The sequence below is a fragment of the Balaenoptera physalus genome (assembly GCF_965194825.1).
Source record: "Balaenoptera physalus genome assembly, chromosome: 3".
In the NCBI taxonomy this organism is placed as follows: Eukaryota; Metazoa; Chordata; class Mammalia; order Artiodactyla; family Balaenopteridae; genus Balaenoptera; species Balaenoptera physalus.
In genome coordinates, this window is record NC_138890.1 from 134,273,788 (window position 1) to 134,294,633 (window position 20,846).

A 20,846-nucleotide genomic window follows, 5' to 3' on the forward strand; every position below is an offset into this window, starting at 1 on the left:
GGGGACTACTCTTTGTTGCAGTGTGTGGGCTTCTCATTGCGGTGGCTTCTCTTGTTGCGGAGCATGGGCTCTAGGCACACAGGCTTCAGTAGCTGTGGCACACAGGCTCAGTAGTTGCGGCTCGTGGGCTCTAGAGCGCAGGCTCAGTAGTTGTGGCGCACGGGCTTAGTTGCTCTGCGGCATGTGGGATCTTCCCAGACCAGGGCTCGAACCTGTGTCCCCTGCATTGGCAGGCGGATTCTTAACCACGGTGCCACCAGGGAAGCCCTCTCAGATCATTTTCACATGAGTTACCTTTTAAGCCATTTCTCCCTCACTCTATATTTATTTCTTATCAACCTAAAAAGATAATTTTCTCTCTTGCAAAATCCATTAGCCTATCAGTCTAATCTTTCAACATAATTTTGAATCCTAATGTTATCATCCAAATTGTTGGCAATCCATTATAGTCTTGTCCTTTGCTGATTTGATAAATGTGTGTGTGTGTCTGTCTCTCTGTCTCTCTCTCTGTTTTCCCCCAAGTTGTTGATAAAAATGTTGAAAATAACAGGACTACATTATCTATTGCTGCCACACAGATTACTCTAAACCTTCATGCCTTAAAATGACATTACTTATTACTTCTCATGGTTTATGTGGGTCAGGAATACAGACAGGCACAGTCAGACTGATTCTTCTTTGCTCTGATGTCTGGGGCCTCAGCTAAAATATTCAAAGATTGGGGGCTGGAATCATCTGAAGGCTCATTTACTTATATGTCTGGTGTTGATGCTGGCTATAGACTGAGGGCTTTGCTGGGGCTCTTGGCCAGAACACCACACATGGTCTCTCCACGTGCCCTTGGCTTCCTTGCATGTGGCTGGGTTCCAAGGGCAAATGTCCCAAGAGAAAAAGAGAGCTAGTCAGAAGTTGTATTTTTTTGATGATCTAGCCTTGGAAGTCACTTAGCACACTCTGTTGGCTGGAGCAGGCATAAGCACCCTTACAGATCTGAGGACAGGAGGGGAATACAGACCCCATTTCTTTGTAGAAGGAGTATCAGTCACTTTGTAAGATGAGCATGTGCAATGGGATACATATATAGGTATGACCTTCTTTGGAAAATACAGTCTGCCCCAAGGACTGAGGGCAGGCACTTCAGCATACTACTTAAGTCTCCCTCTCATTGACATTTTTAGTCAGTGATTTTTTTATGTATGAGTAATCGACCAATTAAAAATCTATTAGTTTGAAGCTATGAAATTTCTGTTTTTGTAGACCAAGAATAGCTAAATATCAGCAGTTTCATAATGTTCATTCTAATATCTGTTTTGTTTTTGTTTTTGTTTTTTTAAATAAATTTATTTATTTTATTTATTTTATTTTTGACCTCGTTGGGTCTTCGTTGCGCACGGGCTTTCTCTAGATGCAGCGAGCAGGGGCTACTCTTCATTGCGGTGCATGAGCTTCTCATTGTGGTGGCTTCTCTTGTTGTGGAGCACGGGCTCTAAGGTGCACGGGCTTCAGTAGTTGTGGCGCATGGGCTCTAGAGCGCAGGCTCAGTAGTTGTGGTGCATGGGCTTAGTTGCTTCTCGACATGTGGGATCTTCCTGGACTAGGGCTCGAACCTGTGTCCCCTGCAGTGGCAGGCGGATTCTTAACCACTGCACCACAAGGAAAGCCCCTAATATCTGTTATAGTATATTCTAATCCACAGTTCTTCATCTTGTCTACATGAATATCCCAACTAACTTTATTAAATACCTTTATTTAAATTAAAATACTCTCTTTTTAAAATTTGATCTCAAATAGCCTAGTAGTCCTATAAAAATGGGTTTAGTTTGGTATGGGGTGGTTTCAGTGAGCCTGTGTTTCACTTTGAAAACTGGAACATTTGCCCATTTCTAGTATTTCTCTTATTCTATGTGATTAAACATTGTTATTTAGTCTCTGGTTATGTCTTAACATTCTTTAGTACTCTGAAGTATATTTCATAGATACTGTTCCCTCTAAATATTATAGAGAAAGCAAAACAGGAGGGATTTTACTAAGGAATAAAGTAAGGTCAAGGGAGTTTTAAGGACTGGCTCAGTATCACAAGGTAACTTTTTAGTATGCCACAAGATAGAAATTTAGAGTAGTTTGTGCACTGGGACTTGCCATAGACATGTATAAATAATGGCAAGGTCATGTAAATAGGCCACATCATAGGTTTTGAAACAAAGAAATAAACATTCTGACTCTGGGCCTTATGGGTTTTATGAGAGATATGGATAAGAAGATAATTGTTTAGCTTTTAAAGTAGTTTTATCCTTTGTGCAGTCTAACTTGGGACCAAGTTGGGAATTGGAAGAATCTGCCTGATACTTGAGGTTGACTCGGTAAAAGTATCTCAGTGTTCTCTATAAAATAAAGGGTTGAAGTAAATGATCTCCAAGGTTTTTCTCAGTTTCGTAATTCTCTGATTCTGTATGTCTTTTACCTTAACTGCTAGAACCAGTCACCTCTAAGAGACCCTTCCAGACCCCATCAATGTGACTAGATTACTTGTCTCTGGAGAGTAGTAGTAATGATGATAGGCTACCATTTATTGGAGGCCTGTTGAATACCAGGCATTGTAGTAGGTTCTTTACATAACTAATTTCTAATCTCAAAAATCTTTTCAAGATAGCCTTTATTAGGGAGGGTGGGAGGGAGGGAGACGCAAGAGGGAAGAGATATGAGAACATATGTATATGTATAACTGATTCACTTTGTTATAAAGCAGAAACTAACACACCGTTGTAAAGCAGTTATACTCCAATAAAGATGTTAAAAATAAATAAATAAATAAAAATAAATTAAAAAATAAGATAGCCATTATTAACTTCATTTTCCAAGTGAAGAAATTGAATCTCAGAACTTCAAATCCCGTTGGTAAATGGGATTCACCAGAGAAAGCTGCCTTAAGTTTCTAGACAGTGAGAATAGAGAAAGAGAATAGAATCATGCCAAATATTTGAGAATTTTATTTTGATCATAATAGATAGCCATTAAATAATTTAAAATAGGGAAATGGCATATTCATTTTTGAACAGTAACTCTGGCAGCTGTATGTAAGATAAACTAGAAGGAGGTCAGACTGTGGTATAATATGATGGCCTAAGCACCAGCAGCCAAAATAGGGTTGATGAGAAGAGGTTGATATACATACTAAGAATACAGAAGACTCAGGGGAGGAGGCTAATTAGAGAGAGGGGACTACAAGGTTATCCTGCCTAGATGGCTGGATGGGAGTGGTGTTGTTAGCAGAGGTAGAGAATAAGAAAAGAAAGAATAAATTTGGAAGGGACTATGAAGCACATAGCTTTAGACATGTTCATTTTAAAGTACTTACAGAATATCTCAGGTGGATGTCTTATAAGCCATTGAAAACTTAGGAGGTTAGAGCCAGAGACAGGGGTTTAGATGTCATCAACATGGAGTAGGTGATAGGTGAAGCATATGGTTGTATTTTATTTTTTTATACAATTTGATTTTTTGTTTTTTAATATGAGATTTTATCCCATATACTTATTGTGAAAACCAATGTATTTGGCCATCTTATTCTAGTCTTTCTGTTTTTTACTGCTCCCTTGCTCTTTCCTTTTTGTCTGATTTTGATATATGAACAATGTAGACTATCTTTCCATGCCCCTATTCGCGCCTCCAAAGGAATTCAGGACTGGCGAAGAGCAGAGACCACTGCCTGTCTTCTGGAGAGTCTAATTTAGACGCTGGGTCTGAATCGAGGAACAGGACTGGGGGCAGAGCAAATATGAATCATGCTGCAGGCAAACTGTTTCCTAAACAAAGTTAAAATATTATAAAAAGGGCTGAAGCTTGCATAGGTTTTTTTTTTTTTTAAATCCAGCTCCATCTGCCATATAATTTATATATTTCTTTACAAATTTAGACATTAAATTCTGATCATATTAAGTTTCACAGTTTTCACAGTTTCTTCTTTTTTTGTGTCTTTAGAGATATTTTAATGAAGATTGAGGAACTGCATTGATACAGAATATCATTTTGTACCAGAAAAATTCAGTCCATTTTTATATTTTCTGTTATTGTTCCTTTTCAGGAGAACTTCTAGATCCATGTGGTCATATCCACCCTGAATCTTCAGTTGTACAACTTGGTTCTAATTTCACAGCAGTTTGTGTGCTAAAGGAAAAATGTATGGATTATTTTCATGTGAATGCTAATTACATTTTCTGGAAAACAAACCATGTTATTGTTCCTCTTGAACAATATACTGTCATAAACAGAACAGCATCTAGTGTCACGTTTACAGATATATCTTTATTAAATATTCAACTCACTTGCAACATTCGTACATTTGGACAGATCGATCAGAATGTTTATGGAATCAGAATAATTTCAGGCCGTAAGTGTTTTACTTTTTTCTTATTTCAGACTTTGTCATTACTGTTGAATTACAACTTTAATGTCTGTTGTCTATTGGTCTTTATGAAATGCAGAAACTGTCAGCTCTGTGAGTTTTGGACATTTTTTTTTCAATGAGCTTAGAAGTAGAACTACATTTGCATTACAAATGTACAAAAAAACCTAAAGAGTAACACAAGTTTTATATTTTTCCTGAAAGCCAAGTATCTGTCAGTCAGTTTTCTGGAAAATTATTTTGACATTAGACACTCCCAAAAAATGCTGAATTGAAATCTGTGACTGTATTCATAGTAAGTTTCAATTTCCCTTAGTTGCTGAGAAAATGCAGTGTAAAGCAACTACCTGAAGAAGGTGAATAAATACTGGAGAGAGTCCTTCTTCTGTGTTGAGGCAAATAAGTAAACTTAGTATGATCCAAGAATGGATTACCAAATTTGTGGATCACCTAAAACTGTAATTTTGGCATTTGCTTTTCCTCCAGCAGAGTTTGGGAAGGCAATAGGGAGAGAAATATAAATGAATCATTTTTGCTTCTATTTAATTGCCTCTTCCTAACATTCAAATATTATTTTAAAATACATTTAATGGAGAAGTCAGTTGATAATGCTATCCAGCTATAAATGAAAGTTGATTTTGTGTAGAAAATTAATTTGAAACATACCTATTAATGATAATTATGATAGAAAATGTATGTTACTATCTAAAAGATTTGAATTTAAATAGAAAAGAAATTAATTTTTTAGTCACCAGTCTTTCATTATGTCCTTTTTTCTTGGGTTTGTTTTTTTCTATCTAATGTAGGTTGTTTTAAATGTCTAGAGTAGTATATAAATTGCATGTTATTTGTGAATATAAAGCTTTTTGAAAATTGCTAATTTCTCCCTTTTAGTGCCTCCAGAAAAACCTAAAAATTTGAGTTGCATTGTGAACGAAGGAAAGAAAATGATGTGTCAGTGGGATCCTGGAAGGGAAACGCACCTGGAAACAAACTACACTTTAAAATCTGAATGGCAAGTTATTTTAAATTTGTTATGCATTGAATTTGTTAAGTTAGCCTTTGGTGCTAGAATTTTTATTTTGTCAAGTAGTAATACTAAATGCAAAGTTTTAAACATTTTATTTAACTTTTTATTTTAGAACATCTGAAACATGAAAGTAGAAAGAATTGTATAAGAAATCCTCATGTGCTCATCGTCCAGCTTCAATAATGATCCGCTCATGACCAGTCTTATTTTATATATACCCCGCCCCAGATCGTTCTAAAGAGAATCTAGACATCATATCGTCATATCCATAAATATTTTAGTACATCTATCTAAAAGATAAGGACACTTTTTTAAAAAACATGACGACATACCCAAATGAAATTGAAAATACTTTCATATTGTCACATTTTTAATCAGTGTTCAGATTTGCCCGGTTGTCTCATAGATATATGTATGTATTTTTACATTTGTTCAAGATGTAAATAATCACCATATATTGCCAATTCATATGGCTTGTCTCTCTTAGCCATAGTTTCCACCTCTCTCTCTCTTCTTTCTCTTTGCAATTCAGTTGTTAAAATAATGGTTACACATTATTTAATACATTCCTCTGTCCCTTTATTTCCTAAAACTTGCCATTAGATCTAGACTCTTAATCAGATTTGGGTTTAATTTCTTTTTCTTTTTTATTTCAAAAATAATTCATAGGAGTGATGTGTACTTCCATTAGGAACAACCACGTAATATTTGTTTTTCTTATGCTAAGTTTAAGCAGTGGTTTCGGGTATTATAAAATTCCCCATTAGTTTTTTTTTCAAACATAAAGAAAAGTTGAAAGAATTTTACAGTGAACGTTTATACATACTCATTACCTAGATTCTACAATTAACATTTTACCGTATTTGCTTTATCACATACCTGTTTATCTGTGCATCCTTGTCTGCATCTACCAATCTCTTTTTAATGCATTTCAAAGTGAGTTACAGACATTTATATACTTCACCCTTAATCACTTCAGCATTTACACCATTAATTAGATTAATTAACTAGATGTTTACAAAAACAGGAACGTTTTTGTTTTTAGGTAAAATTTATGTATCAGTATCTCTTGGGATTTCCCTGGCAGTCCAGCAGTTAGACTCCACGCTTCCACTGCAGGGGGCGCAGGTTCGATCCCTGGTCGGGGAACTAAGATCCTGCAAGCTGCATGGTGTGGCCAAAAAAGAAAAAAGAAAATTTGTTTTTCTCTCAAGATATACTTCCATATCTTAAGTTTATTATTCAGTGAGTTTTGACTAGTGCATATACATCTGTGTAACTTAAACCCCTATCAAGATATAGAACATTACTATTACACCCTCATGCCCCTTGCCAGTCAATCCCAACCGCCACCCTATTTCACCACATTCCACAAGGCGACTACTTGTCTCATTTCTTCCCTATAGACTTTTGCCTGTTCCAGAATGTCATATAAATGGAATCATAAAGTATGTGCTCTTTTTGTGAAAGGATTAATGACTCAGCACAATGGTTTTGGAATTTAACCATGTTGTTTCCCATTAGTTTTTCACTTAAAGGTTTGAGCATTCATCAGTGATCATTATTTATATATGAGGTACAAAATAGTGGTATTCTATCCTTTTCTTCTTTTTTTTTTTCACCCGAAATACTTAAAGAAAGCTTTTCTCCATCAACTATTAGTTACCCTGAGGTTCAGTTCATATAAGAGAAGCAAAATGGTGTTAATATTTTCCCTTTATTAACCAGTTTTATAAGTTGGTTCCGTACCATCCTCCAAAGGGGTTTTTCTCCTCATTATGGATTCATATTTAAACATATTTGATGTGTTTTAATCCATTACAGTTATTATTCTTCTTAAACTTAAATCGTCCCATCTTTGGTTAGTGGGAACTTTTCAAATTGGCTCATCCTTTTGACACAGCTTCATTAGTCTTTGATAGCTTCCTGATTTCTGAAGTGACATGATGTTCCAGGTTCATCTTAATATCAACCATTTCCTAAGTAGTCATGGTTCCAGTTAGTGTGAAGTACTATTTAGAGACTACAGTCTGGGTGTTGGGAATCTCATTGCTACTGGGTTGTTGTTTCTAGGCTTTTTCAGTGGAAAGAGCTAAGAATGTTTTTCAGATAAAATACATCGTGAACTCATACTGGTGTTTCCAATTTAAAATCCAGACTATAGGTTTTTACTTAATTCATCTATCTAACATCTACATCACCTTTCTTCTATGCTGAAAACCTTAGTTCCCAGCAACACCAACATAATTATTCATTTGCTTTGTTCCACAGTAAACAAAACAGCTACAGAGTAACAGTTCCAATATTAGCACCAACAATGTGATTACTAAAAAGAATTTTAAGATTGTTTTTTCTCTCACTAAGGACATAATTAAGTTACTCTTTTAGAGTTACTTGAAATAGTTCCTTTCTGTGTGTTACACCACCAACTCAATACAAGAATTCATGTTTCATTTTGCTTTCGGTTTTTAAGCATTTTCTTCATTGTGTAAAATAATAAATTAACCCACACAAATTTCTAAGACAAGATGTGTTCACAGAGGTCTCTGTTCCCTGTGTCCTTTACCTTATGTCCTCCCTCCCTCCCTCTAGAGCAGGGGTCCCCAACCCCCAGGCCACGGACGGGGTCTGTGGCCTGTTAGGAGCCGGGCCGCACAGCAGGAGGTGAGCAGCAGGCAAGCGAGCGAAGCTTCATCTGTATTTACAGCTGCTCCCCTTCACTAGCATTACTGACTGAGCTCCGCCTCCTGTCAGATGAGCGGCAGAATTAGATTCTCATAGGAGCGCAAATCCTACTGTGAAGTGCACATGCGAGGGATCTAGGTTGCGAGCTCCTTATGAGAATCTAATGCCTGATGATCTGAGGTGGAGCTGAGGCGGTGATGCTAGTGCTGGGGAGTGGCTGCAAATACAGATTATCATTAGCAGAGAGGTTTGACTGCACAGAGACCATAATAAATCAGTTGCTTGCAGACTCACATCAAAACCCTGTCAGTGAGTGGCGAGTGAAAACAATCTCAGGGCTCCAGTTGTATAATTATTTCATTATAAATGTAATAATAATAGAAATAAAGTGCACAATAAATGTAATGTGCTTGAGTCATCCTGAAACCACCACCCCCCCACCCCCGGTTTGTGGAAAAATTGTCTTCCACGAAACTGGTCCCTGGTGCCAGAAAGGTTGGGGACCGCTGCTCTAGAAGTTACCTGTTTTGGTTTGGTTTTGATTTATCCTTCTATTTTAAAAAATAGCAAGTATATATATAAATATTCTTAATTGATAATAATTTAAACATATGTGAGTAAATATAGTCACATCACTTGAAATTTTCTGTGGTGATAGAAATCAGAAAGTGTTTGCCAGGGTTTGACTGGAAAGGGATTGAAGGAATTTTCTGGGGTGATAGAAATTCTTATCCCTACCCTATCACCTCCTAGCATACTGTGCTTTGAAAAAGCATACTGTGCTTAAAGAAAGACATTGCTGGTACAGTAAAGATTCTGTTTCAGGAGAGGAAAGAAACAGTACTAATATCACAGGAAATGAATAATTTTTAGAGAAAGGTCAATGGGGATAGAGCATAACGTTCTAAATGTGATATTTTCGGAGTAAAATTTTGAAAATAATTTTGTGTTTTAAGATATAGATCAAACTCAGTTTTAAAAACAGGTGAACTTTTAACAAATTTTGTTTTTAGTGTTCAACAGTTTATTCTAAACTTATTGAATTAACTTTTTTATTCTAAGCTATAATAATCTGGGTCTCATCAAACTCTTTTCAAGTAACCTTTTTCACTCTTAATTTTTTCAAATCTATTTTTAATGACTGATTCTACCATTTTTGTATTTAGGGCAACAGAGAAGTTTGATGATTGTAAAGCAAAACGTGACACCCGCACCTCATGCACTGTTGATTATTCTCCTGTGTATTTTGTCAACATTGAAGTCTGGGTAGAAGCAGAGAATGCTCTTGGGAAGGTTACCTCAGATCATATCAATTTTGATCCTGTAGATAAAGGTAGTTGTAAACCTAAATTTGAGAATTTATTAGAATATACAGTGGTTTATAAATTAGTTTTAAGTTTAATTAACGTAGAAATAAGCATTTATTTTATTATCTTAGTGACTTTTACAAATTCACTTTATCAACAACATTAAAAATAATTTGGAAAAAGAAAAATATCCATAATCCAACACACTCACAGCTGTTTTCACTTTGACTATTATCTTCTGGTATTTGTCCAAATATCAAACATTTTATAGCATTGTAATCATAATATACATGTTCCATTTTTATTCTTTTTTTAAATTTCGCATATCATAAATACTTAACTATCTTTTAATATCTGAACCTGAAAAGATTAACAAACGTAATAAGCTGACAAGGAAAAAAACTAGAGTTTCTTTAGGAGCCTTTCCTTTCCATTATAATAGTATGGCATAGCATTGCTTTTAGAGAAATTATTTCATTTGGTGAGAATAAAAGAATACTGTGAAATAAAATATAAGGAGCATATTTGACTTTGTATAAGAAGTTATAATCTATTGGATCTATTTTATTCTTCAGTGAAGCCCAATCCACCACATAATTTATCAGTCAGCAACTCAGAGGAACTGTCTAGTATTTTAAAATTGACATGGATCAACTCAAGTATTAAGAGTTTTATAAGACTGAAATATAACATTCAATATAGGACCAGAGATGCCTCAACTTGGAACCAGGTAAATTGAAAGTTACTGTTTATTCAAATAGTCTTTCTTGCGACCCACTAACCTAAAAATCCCAATCATTTTCTAAATGTCTTAAGTTTCTGGTTATGTGAACTATTTTGCTTGACACCTCTTCTAGACCTGTATCTCAAGCAAGGACCAACAGGAAGACATCCAGATAGAAAATACAGTTTTGCTCAATACAGTAGCTTTTAAGTGAAATGTGGAAGTGATGCAGGATGATAGGGAATAGCATTTTTGACAAGAGGTGAAAGGACCACAAATAACAGGAAGTAGATTAAGTAGAGGAGTAAAAATGAAGAGATTATGCAGATAAGGTAGAGCAGGAGTTAGCAAATGACATCTGCTGGCCAAATTCAGCCTGTCATCTGTTTTTGTAAATAAAGTTTTCTTGGAACACAGCCACACACATTTGTTTACATATGGTCTCTGACAGTTTTTGTGCTACATAGAAAGAGTTGAGTAGTTGCAACAGAGACCATCTGGCCCACAGCCTAAAATGTTTACAATCTAGCCCTTTATAGAAAGTTTGCTAACCCATGAGGAAGGGATTGTAAGACCGAAAAGGAAAAGGACAGTGTACCCAAAGATGATGCTATCAGCAAAAGAAGTACTTGGAGCTTTTCAAAAGGCTATCATCATAGCATTGAGCTCCCCATACTATTCTTTGTTGTAACTCCATTTATCACTAACAGAATGCTTTTGCTTTGTTTCTCTGGTTGCAATAATGAGCTTAGAAGGGAATTGAGCCCATGACCTTCCTACTGCTGTCCTGCATTCCACTTATCTAAAGGGCTCAGAATACAATCAGAAAAAGCAACAAACCAAAATGGATTAATGCTTCATGTTGTACATGAGGATTGTACAGAGAGGATACATACCAGAAGTCCTTCAAAATATTTTTTAATATCATAGAATCTTAATTCATTGGTACAAAAAAGACTCGACACCTATTTGGTATTCAATGTTGAAATCTCAGAGTGGTAGAAAAAACCTGTTATTTAGCTGTGTCTTTATTTCCTGAAAACCAAGTTTATCTACAAAGATAGCTTTTGTTTTTCTTAATTGGACTGGATATCTTCCTTTTGCCTATCTAGATCTACACTCTACCCTTCTCCACCCTACTCTTTGTCTTGAGATGCTGACCTGTATGGATTTTATCTATTGGTTCTCTCTAGTTTCCTAGTGAGTTCCTAGCTAATGGGAGGAGGGGTCCTGACAAGAGAGAGGAGAGAGAAAAGTGAGATGAGCATATTTATTTTCCCTGCTTCCTCCCTGGAGCTTTCCTGTCTCAACCTGAGGTCACTGCTCCTCTCAAGTTAACCCTTTGTGTCCCTGTTCTTCCAGGTTCTGGTACCGCCCCTCATCCCCTTGGGTCTCAAGGTGGTAGCACCTAGAAGCCCCAGAGTACTGCCTATACTATCTAAGGTTTCCCGACACTCTGCCCATACTTCCTATAGTAAACCCTCCTTGAATTAAATTCTAATTGGAATTTCCATCTTTTTCCTGCTGAGACCCTGAGTGTTATAAGAGCATAGAAGAAAGAAATAAAGAAAAGAAAGGATGAAAGGTTTAGTAATAGATGTTTCTGTATTTCCCAAACCTATTAACTTTACTGATTTTGACTGCTTATTCACTTGCATTTATTTCTCTCCAGAGCTTGAGTCAAATTAGTCTTCTTTCATTAGTTATTAGTCTTATTTCATTAATTAGCTTTTAAAATCTTAGGCAGTTTAGAAGACCTATAATAAATACCTTTGGGGTTTTTTTTTGGTCAATTTGCTTTGTTTTCAGATTCCTCCTGAAGATACAGCATCTACCCGATCTTCATTCACTGTCCAGGACCTTAAACCTTTTACAGAATATGTGTTTAGGATTCGTTGTATGAAGGAAGATGGTAAAGGATTTTGGAGTGACTGGAGTGAAGAAGCGAGTGGGATCACATATGAAGATAGTAAGTAAATAAGTATATGAAGAAAAAAGCATTGGAATTCTGACTATAAATTATGTCTGGTTTTAATAATATAGATCTCATTGCTTCTTATTTTGTGATCATTTTATTCAAACTGATATTTTACACTTTTTAAAGGATATCAAGTATAAAATCTAATATAAATTATTGATAGTACAAATCTTTTTGATACCTAATTAAAGAAAATTATGGAATAGTGTCTTAGATACCATGAGAAAACCATTAACTTAACGGTTTGTAAATGCAGAACATTTTATTAAAGGAGAGGAGTCCAGAAATATCTCTAACTAGAATCATATCCTGAATCGTTAAAAATCACACTATCTAGCAAAATGTGCTTTAGACCCTCACTATCAAAAAGATATTTGTACTATAGTTTTTATTCTTTTTTTTTTTTTAATCAGTACTTAATAAGCCCCTGGAAAAGCATCCTGGCATTTTGGTTGGTTGATTTATTTTCATTTTCCCTTTCTTTCTCATGATAATACAGTGTATATAGTGTAGAATCCAAAAGGCATAAAAGGATACACAATGTAAAATAAAATTCCTTCCCCAAAGCAGCTAATGTTAATAATTTCTTCTGTAGCCATCAAGAAATAATCCTATGGCATATAGTTTTTTTGTTGTTTTTTTATTTTTTTTTCGGAACATTTTCCTATCATGGTCACCCTCTTTAGGTGTCAGTGGCAGCATCCTTGGCTTTAAAACCTTCCCTACCACCTGTATCCCTTCACTTCCATGGAGCTCTTCCAGAGGTTTCATGAGAGTTACATGAATTGAGAATGTCAAAGTCAGAAAAGTAAAGTACCTTTCTCCACCAAAAATTTTCTCTCATTTTGATAAATGCCAGGAAAGAAAGTAATCCTACTATTGCTGGTTTGGAAATCCTCGATCAGATCCCTTTGTCTTGGTCAGGAATTCTTAAACTGATATTCTTAGGGCCTTTAAAAGTACTTGGGTCAGTTTGGGGGAGTTCTTGAACTACTTCAAAATGTTGACAAAATATTGTGGTTAGTACTTGTGTGAATTTTCTGGAGCGATGGTACATAACCTTGTCAAATCAAAGAGATATCTGGTGTCCAAAAAGTTGTGAACCATTGGATTATGCTTTTCTTCAAATTAGTGAAAGAAGCTTCTAGGTCCTCTTTATATTAGGAACCATTTCCAGCCCATAAAATTTCCTTTATAACTTCATGTTCTTTATTCTTTCAGGGTGCTGCACTGTACTCATGTATATGTCTATTTGAACTCCCTGTACCAGCAGCTTTTTCCCCAGCCTTCCTGGTCTGCCTTTCCTCTTTTCTCTGTTTTGTCACCTGTAATTACCTCTTCATGATCAGCACATCACTGCTTAGATTTTATTCAGATCCTTTTTTATTCTGTTGAATACCATATTTTGCAATTATATTTATAAAAATTTTGAATTTTTAAAACCTAATTATCAGCATTCGATGTTTTGTAAAGTGCTTTTTCACATGGTTGGTGATTATTACAACAATCCTGTGAATTCATTTTTATAATATCCCATTACATTGACTCATCCAACATAAAGTAGGAAACTTATACTACATTTAACTCCATTTATTTTGTCTTCTATTCTTAAATGTATGCATTTAGGGGTTTTAAGCATGTATTTAAATATGATTTTTCAGTTTGATTTTTAGCAATAAGAAATAGTGATACATCTTTGGTTATTGCTTAGGATATATTTGTACCTTTAAAATTTTAAGATTACAAAAGAGTTTCAATGTAATCTAAATCATCAAGCTATCACCCTGACTAAAGGAAGACCCAGGCATATCATGCTGGGATGGGAAAAGGCTGGTATAAAGAAAGAGTTAGAGACACCATATGATTGGAGGGCAAGAATATTAAGAACAAAGTAAGAGTATAACTTCTAGGATTTTATTTTATTGTTATAATAAAAAGTTTATGTCATCTCTTTAGGACCATCCAAGGCACCAAGCTTCTGGTATAAGATAGAGCCGTCTCATACTCATGGCTGTAGATCTGTACAACTCATATGGAAGGTAAAAAAAATTGCCTATTTATATTCTTTTATCTCATATAAATATATTTTATATGGTGTTATGAGTGGAGCTTAATTTTTGATAACTATTTGATAACTATTTTTAATAAATAGAAACACAAAGCTTTATATATACTATTAAAAAGTCAGGTTCCTAAACTACAGGTGATACCTCATAGATATTTCAGCATAGTTCCGTGAAAGTTCTGTGAGAAGAGGGGCCTTGTGTTTTTTTTTTTTTATAAATTTATTTATTTATTTTTGGCTGCATTGGGTCTTCGTTGCTGTGCACAGGCTTTTCTCTAGTTGTGGTGAGCGGGAGCTACTCTTTGTTGTGGTGCGTGGGCTTTTCATTGCGGTGGCTTCTCTTGTTGCAGAACACAGGCTCCAGGTGCACGGGCTTCAGTAATTGTGGCACGTGGGCTCAGTAGTTGTGGCGCATGGGCTTAGTTGCTCCACGACATGTGGGATCTTTCCCGGACAAGGGCTCAAACCCGTGTCCCCTGCATTGGCAGGCGGATTCTTAACCACTGCACCACCAGGGAAGTCCTAGCAGCCTTGTTTTTTACCAAACTTTCCTCAGTGCCTCATAGAAAATAATTAATCAATGTTTTGGGTAATCAAAGTATATGCTGGTAATAGGAAATAAAGTTGTTGTGCACTCCATAAATGTTCATGAGTGGATCATACTAAAATAAGGTAGAAAGAAAAATACTCAAGACATAAAATAATTTAGGCCAGCATAGCCACAGTGCAGAATTGTGTAGAGAACAAAAGGCTAACAGAATGGTGCTTTCCCTCGTAGTTGACGTCATGCTTTTTGAAGTCAGTCTTCATTCAGTGTGTAGTAGTTTTACTTCAGTAGTGAGTTCAAAGTAAGGTTGCCAGTCCCTTCCAATTAAATATTTAGAGATTTGACATAATAGCAGAATTTGTGAACATGAAGAAAAACTGATTAACTTTATTCAAGATTTATGAAATACATTTTTAAAATAAATTATTTTATTATAGACATTGCCTCCTTTTGAAGCCAATGGAAAAATCTTGGATTATGAAGTGACTCTCACAAGATGGAAATCACGTTTACAAAATTACACAGTTAATGACACAAAACTGACAGTAAACCTCACAAATGATCGCTACATAGCAACTCTGACAGCAAGAAATCTGGTTGGCAAATCAGATGCATCTGTTTTAACTATCCCTGCCTGGGACTTTCAAGGTTTGTGTCCCTGAGATGGAGGCTGACTTATGAATGGGAAAAGGTAGTTAGGTATGGACAGGGCTCCTGTAAAAAAATGTAAGTATTCTAAGACTGTCTCCTCAGTATCAACAGTGATCATATTTTTAGGAGTCGGTCAGCAGCCAAACCTGGTCCATCATTTTGTGGCTTACTTAAACTTTGCAGTAAGCTACTTAATTCATTTAAGCATTTTCTGATTATTTATCTTTTTTTAAATATATTTTTAAGGTTTTAGGAACTTTATATGGATATGACTTAAATATACTGTTTTTCTATAGCTTTATCTGTAGCTTTCAAAGAAGAAAAACATTGCAACTTACGTACACAAAACACTTGAAGAACTTTGGGAAAGGAAGAATTTAAGTTCCAAAATAAGTTGACTATTTACTTTACATGTAAATTATAATAAAGTGCTTTTATTCATGTAAATACATGTTAATATTATATGCTACAAAAACGTGATAGCAAGATAGATCACATGGTTATGGAAATGAATGTAAAATACTGGAATATCAAATTTTTAATGTTCATTTGTCATATCAGTATTCAAACTTTGTTTTAAAGCTACTCACCCCATAACGGATCTTAAAGCATTTCCCAAAGATAACGTGCTTTGGGTAGAATGGACTGCTCCAAATGAATCTGTAAACAGATATGTACTTGAGTGGTGTGTGTTATCAGATAAATCGCCCTGTGTCCCAGACTGGCAACAAGAAGACGGTACTGTACATCGCACCTATTTAAGAGGTATACCTGGCTACAAACATTTAAGTTGCTGTCCTTTTTCTAGCTCTTTAGACAGATTTTTCTTTTACATATTCTCTTCTGCTTTGTAGGCTTTGTGGTCCATTGAAAAGATATCCATTTTATCATAGTTACTAGTTACGTCTTGTGTACTAGATTTGTGACTCTCAGCAAGTCACACTTAACCTCTCTAAACTGCAGGGTCTGTTTATGGACTAAGTGGGGTTAATACTATCTTCTTGTAATATTCCACTATTGTTTTGATCATCAAAGGAATGTTCACAAAACTGTAAAGTAAGAGAAATACAAGATAATCCAACCTCTGTTGCTAATAGTATCTCTGTACCTGATTCAATTCCCTCATTCTTTAATGAGAAAATATTTTCCCTGAGCATCTAGATGGCTTGTTAACTTCTTATAGCTGTTGAAGAAGCGAAGCAGAACTAGAACTTAGATTTCCTTGTCTTTTAAACTGCAAGTACTAATGAAGGACAGAAAGTAATGTATTATAGAGCTCCAAAATGGGTTGCTTTCATTGTAAGATACTACTTATCAAGTGATACAACAACTTTAAAGAGAAAACAGAGCATTCAGTTTGTATGTGTGTAAAGAAGGATAACCATTAGAATTCAGCTACAAATAATATGATTAATCAGAGAAAACATGTTAACAAAGATATACCATATATCTTTATATATAGCCATAAGGTTAATGAGCTTTATTCATAACATAGGCTGTTTGGCCCTCATTAACCTATTATTTAATATATAGTTTTACTAATCCTGGTTGTCTAGTTTATCAACCTTATCCAAATAAAAGCAAGGTGGAGCTAGAGAGGAGATAGATTGATAATAACTGGACAACAGGAACTTTTACTATAGCATACCGTAGGCTCTGGAGACCTTCAGGTTGTGCAGGTATCCCCACATAGCTCAGTAGGCCTGATAAAACATCACTGTATTACAGCAGAATATACAAAGATTATCTTCTTGATAATATTGAATCATCAAGAAAATTACTCTCTTTAAGAAAGCAAAAAAGCATATGTCACTTCATGCATAATAGTTAAGGAAATGTAATTCTTGTTGAAAGTACAAACTTCAGTATAACAAAAAGAAATTTTTTGCTATTGCGTGCTGAAGGGATAGATAGATTGCTTTGTTAATTTGGAGAGAGTATAAATAAAGGAAACATTTAAGATAATTTTTTCTTTTAAAATTATGTTACTTTCTGGGAGAAATAACACTAATTCTTGTTTTCCCAGTCACCTGACAAACCACAGCCATTAGCGCTTTCCCTAGCTCTGATTTGTGACATCTTGCACTTAGGCAGTTCTCAGAGAAGTAGGTAAAATGTACAAAAATTGCCAAACTCTAAGGAAGACCCAGGATAATTTGAGATCAGTGTTTTATAAATCCTGAATATAAATGCAATCATTACTTTTATTGACAGTATAAATATTTTTTATTCACTGTATTGGCAATAAAAGTAACCTTTTATTTTCAAACAGTTTTATTCTGTTAAGCTTGAATCCAGTACACAAAAGGCAATGCTTACTTTAAAAAAAGGAAAGTTCAGTGGTAATAATTTTATAATGTATGCAGACGTCAAATTATTATTTAGTATACCTGAAATATGTTGTACATCAACAGTATTTCAATTTTAAAAAATGAATGAAAATAAAAGAAAGTGCAGTGGTCGTGAAATTATAATGTAAAAGTAAGTAATGGAATTAATTAGGTTTTTTTCACTATAGGGAAAAAAATGCTTAATCCACTGTTCTTACTTCAGGAAACCTAGCAGAGAGCAAATGTTATTTGATAACAGTCACTCCAGTGTATGCTGATGGACCAGGAACCCCCGAGTCTATAAAGGCATACCTTAAACAAGCTCGTAAGTCCAGACCTACTTTCTTTGAAAATGTTGAGTTTTTTAACTAACAAAGACATTTTATCCCTTTTAAATAAGGATATGTCTTATTATGTTCAAATAATTTCATGATAATGAAATTTTACGAAGTCTTAATGATTTACTAAATTCTAATGATTTTCAGTTGGTAAATACCCTATTCTGTTTCAGCACCTTCCAAAGGACCTACTGTCCGGACAAAAAAAGTGGGGAAAAATGAAGCTGTCTTAGAGTGGGACCAACTTCCTGTTGATGTTCAGAACGGATTTATCAGAAATTATACTATATTTTATAGAACCATCATTGGAAATGAAACTGGTAATAAAACTATATCAGCTATTAAGAATCAGGTGTTTTTTCTTAAGCTTTTAAATACTAATTTGTCTCACCTTATTGTGTTATACATCTTAGTATAGCATATTATCCTCAGAAAAGAGATACCTGAGAATATGCTTTATGGTTGCTTTCATGGTCCTATTAAAGAAACATTGTTTTCTAGTAAAATATGTTTTAATACATTCACAATGTCAAATATAGGCCAAACCAAGCAAGAGTAGTTGAATAAAGCACACTTATTGATTTCTTCCAGCTGTGAATGTGGATTCTTCCCACACAGAATATACACTGTCCTCTTTGACCAGTGACACTTTGTATATGGTACGAATGGCAGCATATACAGACGAAGGTGGAAAGGATGGTCCAGAATTCACTTTTACTACACCAAAGTTTGGTAAGAAATAATGATGTTTGATCTTTCTTTTTTTCTCTTTTTTCTTTTTAAAATTTAATCAGACTAAAAATGGGCTTAATTTATATGCTAAAATTTTGTTTAAAGTGCATCTTTGGATTCATATAAATGAAGTGTTCATAAATTATGATTTTTATATTGTTGTTTATCTGGTTTTGGTTATGTCTTTAAACTACAGAAAATTTTTTCCTTACTTTTTTGTTGTTTCTTTAATTGTCTCTGACTGATTTCACTTGTACTCTGTAAATCCCAAAAGAATTTGTATATCTTTCTAAATGGGTTCACTTTTTCACTGGCAAAAGTTGGATGTGGTCTTTCTTCTCTTTTTCTTCCTCTTATGGGCAGGTTGCTATAAAGACTAGTCCACCCTTGTGGTCTCATTTCCATACCTCCAGCTCAGTCTTTATTTAACCTGCTGAAACCAGGCTTCCAACCCACCACTCCACTGAAACCTCTCTAGTGTCACTCATAGAAGACCCCTTAGTTGTCCTATCCAATGCATGCTTTGTAGTCATCTTTTTTTACCTGCGCTTCCCAGCATATGACCCTGTTGGCCTGTTCATCCTTGAAACTGTCCCTTCCCTTCGTTTGTTTTTCTAATAGCACTCTCCTGAGTCTCCTCCCTGTCTGGTACTTTCTTCTTGGTCTCCTTTTCTGCTCTTTTAAATGTTTTATATTCTCCAGAGCTCTGTTCTTGGCACTGTTTTCTTATTTGCCTATTCAGATTCCCTGCCTATGACTTCAGCCATCCTCTCTTCCCTTCCCAAATACATTTTTCTTTCTTTGTTCCATGCCACAACTCTTTGCCAAAGCCAGAAATTTAGGTGCAATTGTAGTAAGTTTCTTCATATCTTTTTCACTTACATAAACCAAGTATCAAGTCCAGTAGATCGTGCCTTCTAATTACTGCTTGTGCATGTGCTTTCATAATCTCTTTCTTTGACCCTAAACTTCTCATCATTTTCCCCACCTTTTTGTCTTTTCCCAGTACGTGGCCCTATACCTTTTCTTGTTTTGGCTATTCCTGTAGCCTCCCTAAAGCAGACTTAAACTGCATTCTTTCCTGTATCTACTACATTTTGAATCATTATAGAAATTACCTTATTTTATTGTAATTGCATTTGTAACACCCACACCCAAGCACCAAGACAGTGAATGATAAATAATAAGCTATTTATCATATAAATAAATAAATCATTCAACCATATTCCTCATTGGTTGAATGATTGCTGAGTGAGCAAATAAGTAGATAAGTGACTACATAAGATAGATATTAAAAGATCCTGAGCCTTGCTGTGATGGCCAATAATGAATATAGTCTATGGGATAAGATTTGTGGTGACATGTTTGTAGAATATATATGTAACAAATACAGGTTTCCCCCGCCATCCAAAAGTAGAGCATTCCTATGAAACCTTTCATAAGCCAAAGTGGTGTAGAGCAAAGAGTATTCCCCACTTTTGGAAAGTTCACATTATGCCACTTCACTTTCACGAAAGACCTATGTTAGTACACTAACAAGCTTTTTTCATAAACTTATTTCTGTTAGCAAAAACAGACATTAATGTAATTTATGAAAAAAGCTTGTTAGTATACTGATGTAGGTCTTTCCTGAAAGTGAAGTGACATAATGTGAACTTTCCAAAAGTGGGGGGATACCTGTAATATTTGAAATAAAACTTTGTGCCATGATCTTTAAAAAATAGTAATAATAAACTTTAAAAATATTATCCTGATTATAAAAGTAGTGTTCATTATAAGGAATTTAGACTATACAGTAAAATACAAAGAGGAAGAAAAATCACTCCTGATCCCTCATCCAAAATAATCTCAACATATTTATATATCCTTCTAGTCTTTTCTATGCATACATTTTTTTCCAAAAACAAAATCATACTTATTAGTATTACTTCATCATCTGCTTTTTCCTCTGACCTATCTGTTGTTTTATGGATTCATTATGGCTACTTCACATGGCATGGAATATACTCCCAAGGACCATATAGCTTAGTTGAAGAAATACGGTACAAGTAAACAAA

General features: G+C 34.9%; 1 protein-coding gene across 3 annotated transcripts in view; it reads left to right on the plus strand.

Moving 5' to 3' along the window:
• IL6ST (interleukin 6 cytokine family signal transducer) overlaps positions 1-20,846 on the plus strand; it is a 49,362-nt gene that overhangs the window by 16,332 nt on the left and 12,184 nt on the right. For all 3 annotated transcript variants that reach the window (XM_082457591.1, XM_082457592.1, XM_082457593.1), the window contains 11 exons: positions 4,082-4,387; positions 5,297-5,417; positions 9,284-9,450; positions 10,000-10,154; positions 11,958-12,117; positions 14,083-14,165; positions 15,176-15,386; positions 15,972-16,154; positions 17,943-18,044; positions 18,231-18,377; positions 18,649-18,789. In XM_082457591.1, coding sequence (XP_082313717.1) covers positions 4,082-4,387; positions 5,297-5,417; positions 9,284-9,450; positions 10,000-10,154; positions 11,958-12,117; positions 14,083-14,165; positions 15,176-15,386; positions 15,972-16,154; positions 17,943-18,044; positions 18,231-18,377; positions 18,649-18,789 — 1,776 coding nt within the window. The remainder of the gene's footprint in view (positions 1-4,081; positions 4,388-5,296; positions 5,418-9,283; positions 9,451-9,999; positions 10,155-11,957; positions 12,118-14,082; positions 14,166-15,175; positions 15,387-15,971; positions 16,155-17,942; positions 18,045-18,230; positions 18,378-18,648; positions 18,790-20,846) is intronic.